Below are 1,729 nucleotides of genomic sequence, written 5' to 3'. Positions count from 1 at the left end.
GACCTATACAATTTTTTTTTCCTTTGATTTTTTTTACCTGGGTTACTGAGATGCATCAGGACAATACATCCATCTATATTTTGATATATCGATTTGAATTGTTCATGATTCAGTTATATTGAGGCAAAATCAAAATATCAATCTATGTATCGTCATCATATGCTCGATGGGAATTGATATCATATGCCCATCTAACACAGTCATTGTGTTAGATGGGCATATGATGTCGCATTATATTTATCACAGACATGTGAATTGRACTGAATCGAAATCACATCGTGGCAGACTTTGTGATATCGAGAAATATCAAATCATCATCCAACAAATTGATGTAATATTATATTGTGACAAAGCTGGTGACTTACACCCCTAAAATCCATACTAGTCATCATTTATTTGATGTAACTTTGAGAAATTTAAGTTGAGTTTCAACCCTGCTACTGCCCTTGAGAAACACTATACTATATCTTTGTTAATTTAATGCAACAAAATAAAACTGCAAAAACTGGTCATAAGCTGGATCAAACAAAAACAGTAGCAGTATTGTAGGATTTTAAGATTAAGCTTTCATAATGTTCATTCATCACTACTAAAACAGCTGATACAGTTTCTTGAAAGCTGATTTACTTGAATAAAAAAGCAAGRACTGGTTTTGTAATCCTGAGGCTGCAGGTTTGAGCCCAGGTTGGATCAAGAAGGACATCCAGTGTAAAACCTTTTTTCCATTGTTCTATCTGGGTTGTCTTGCTGTAACACAACAAACGCTTATCAAATGTGTAAATATTTATCTATATCTTACTGTAGTGTCAAAGGCAATAAGTGATTTGATCACTGTTTAAACACAGAGTTGTTTGTTTTGTTCTGATAACCAGGTGAATGTGGAGCCAGCTTCAAAGATCCGGCAAATGGTGGGAGGAAAGGGACAGAAGAGGAAAAGAAGTAAAAAGGAAGTCATTAGGCTCCCACGCAAGAGGAAGAAAGGTACATGGTCTGTTTTAAGTTAATAAATGTATCTTACAATGTAAAAATGAAAAGCTGACAATGCTTGCATGCTCTGTTTTTGTCACAAAGAACCCAGAATACGTACTCGTGCTCACGATGAGGCCGACCACAGGGCTTTAAAAAGGATGACCAAACAGAGAGTTCACTGGTCCGTTCAGGAAGACTCTGTGATAATGCTCTGCTCTGTGGCCTCACACCTGCTCAACAGCAAGGTACAAACACAGATTGTGTCCACCTGTCCATTTTCTGTTCCTGCTTAACYCTTTGCAGGGTTCTTGGGGTGGGGGTCTGATGTTTGTACTCACCAGTCAAGAAGTGGGATACATCCTGGACAGGTCACCAGTTCATTAYAGGAGACAAATAGGTGTCTGTAAATTAGAAACAAAACAAAAAAAACTTGTCAGAGTTTTAGTGATCCTAATATCATGATTCCACTGGATCTAGCTAGTTCTCTCTGTTCTAAATGAAATTATTGAACAGTAGGCTGAATAATCAATTTCACAATTTATTATGAAGCTTTCAATAATCTGCTTCAAACCTGAACGTATTAAGGTGAAATAAAAGCAGGCACATCTGTGGGCAGCCGAATGTTGTCCACAATCCAAGCTGTTAAGATCTCGTGTACATTCTAGGGATGAGCTACAAATATGATCAAAAAGAAAAAAAATTGTGTAGGTCTTCTGGACGGGTTCTTCTCTAATGAAACGTTTCGTCTCTCCTCCAAGAG

General features: G+C 37.2%; 1 protein-coding gene across 1 annotated transcript in view; it reads left to right on the top strand.

Annotated features, from left to right (window-relative positions):
• gtf3c1 (general transcription factor IIIC subunit 1) overlaps positions 1–1,729 on the top strand; it is a gene marked incomplete in the record, with an annotated part of 33,291 nt that overhangs the window by 15,791 nt on the left and 15,771 nt on the right. The window contains 2 exon segments of the mRNA XM_014015847.1: positions 873–981; positions 1,072–1,214. Coding sequence (XP_013871301.1) covers positions 873–981; positions 1,072–1,214 — 252 coding nt within the window.

This window comes from Austrofundulus limnaeus, unplaced genomic scaffold, assembly GCF_001266775.1.
Source record: "Austrofundulus limnaeus strain Quisiro unplaced genomic scaffold, Austrofundulus_limnaeus-1.0 Scaffold135, whole genome shotgun sequence".
Taxonomy (NCBI): Eukaryota; Metazoa; Chordata; class Actinopteri; order Cyprinodontiformes; family Rivulidae; genus Austrofundulus; species Austrofundulus limnaeus.
This window is presented reverse-complemented; position numbering and strand designations above follow the sequence as displayed.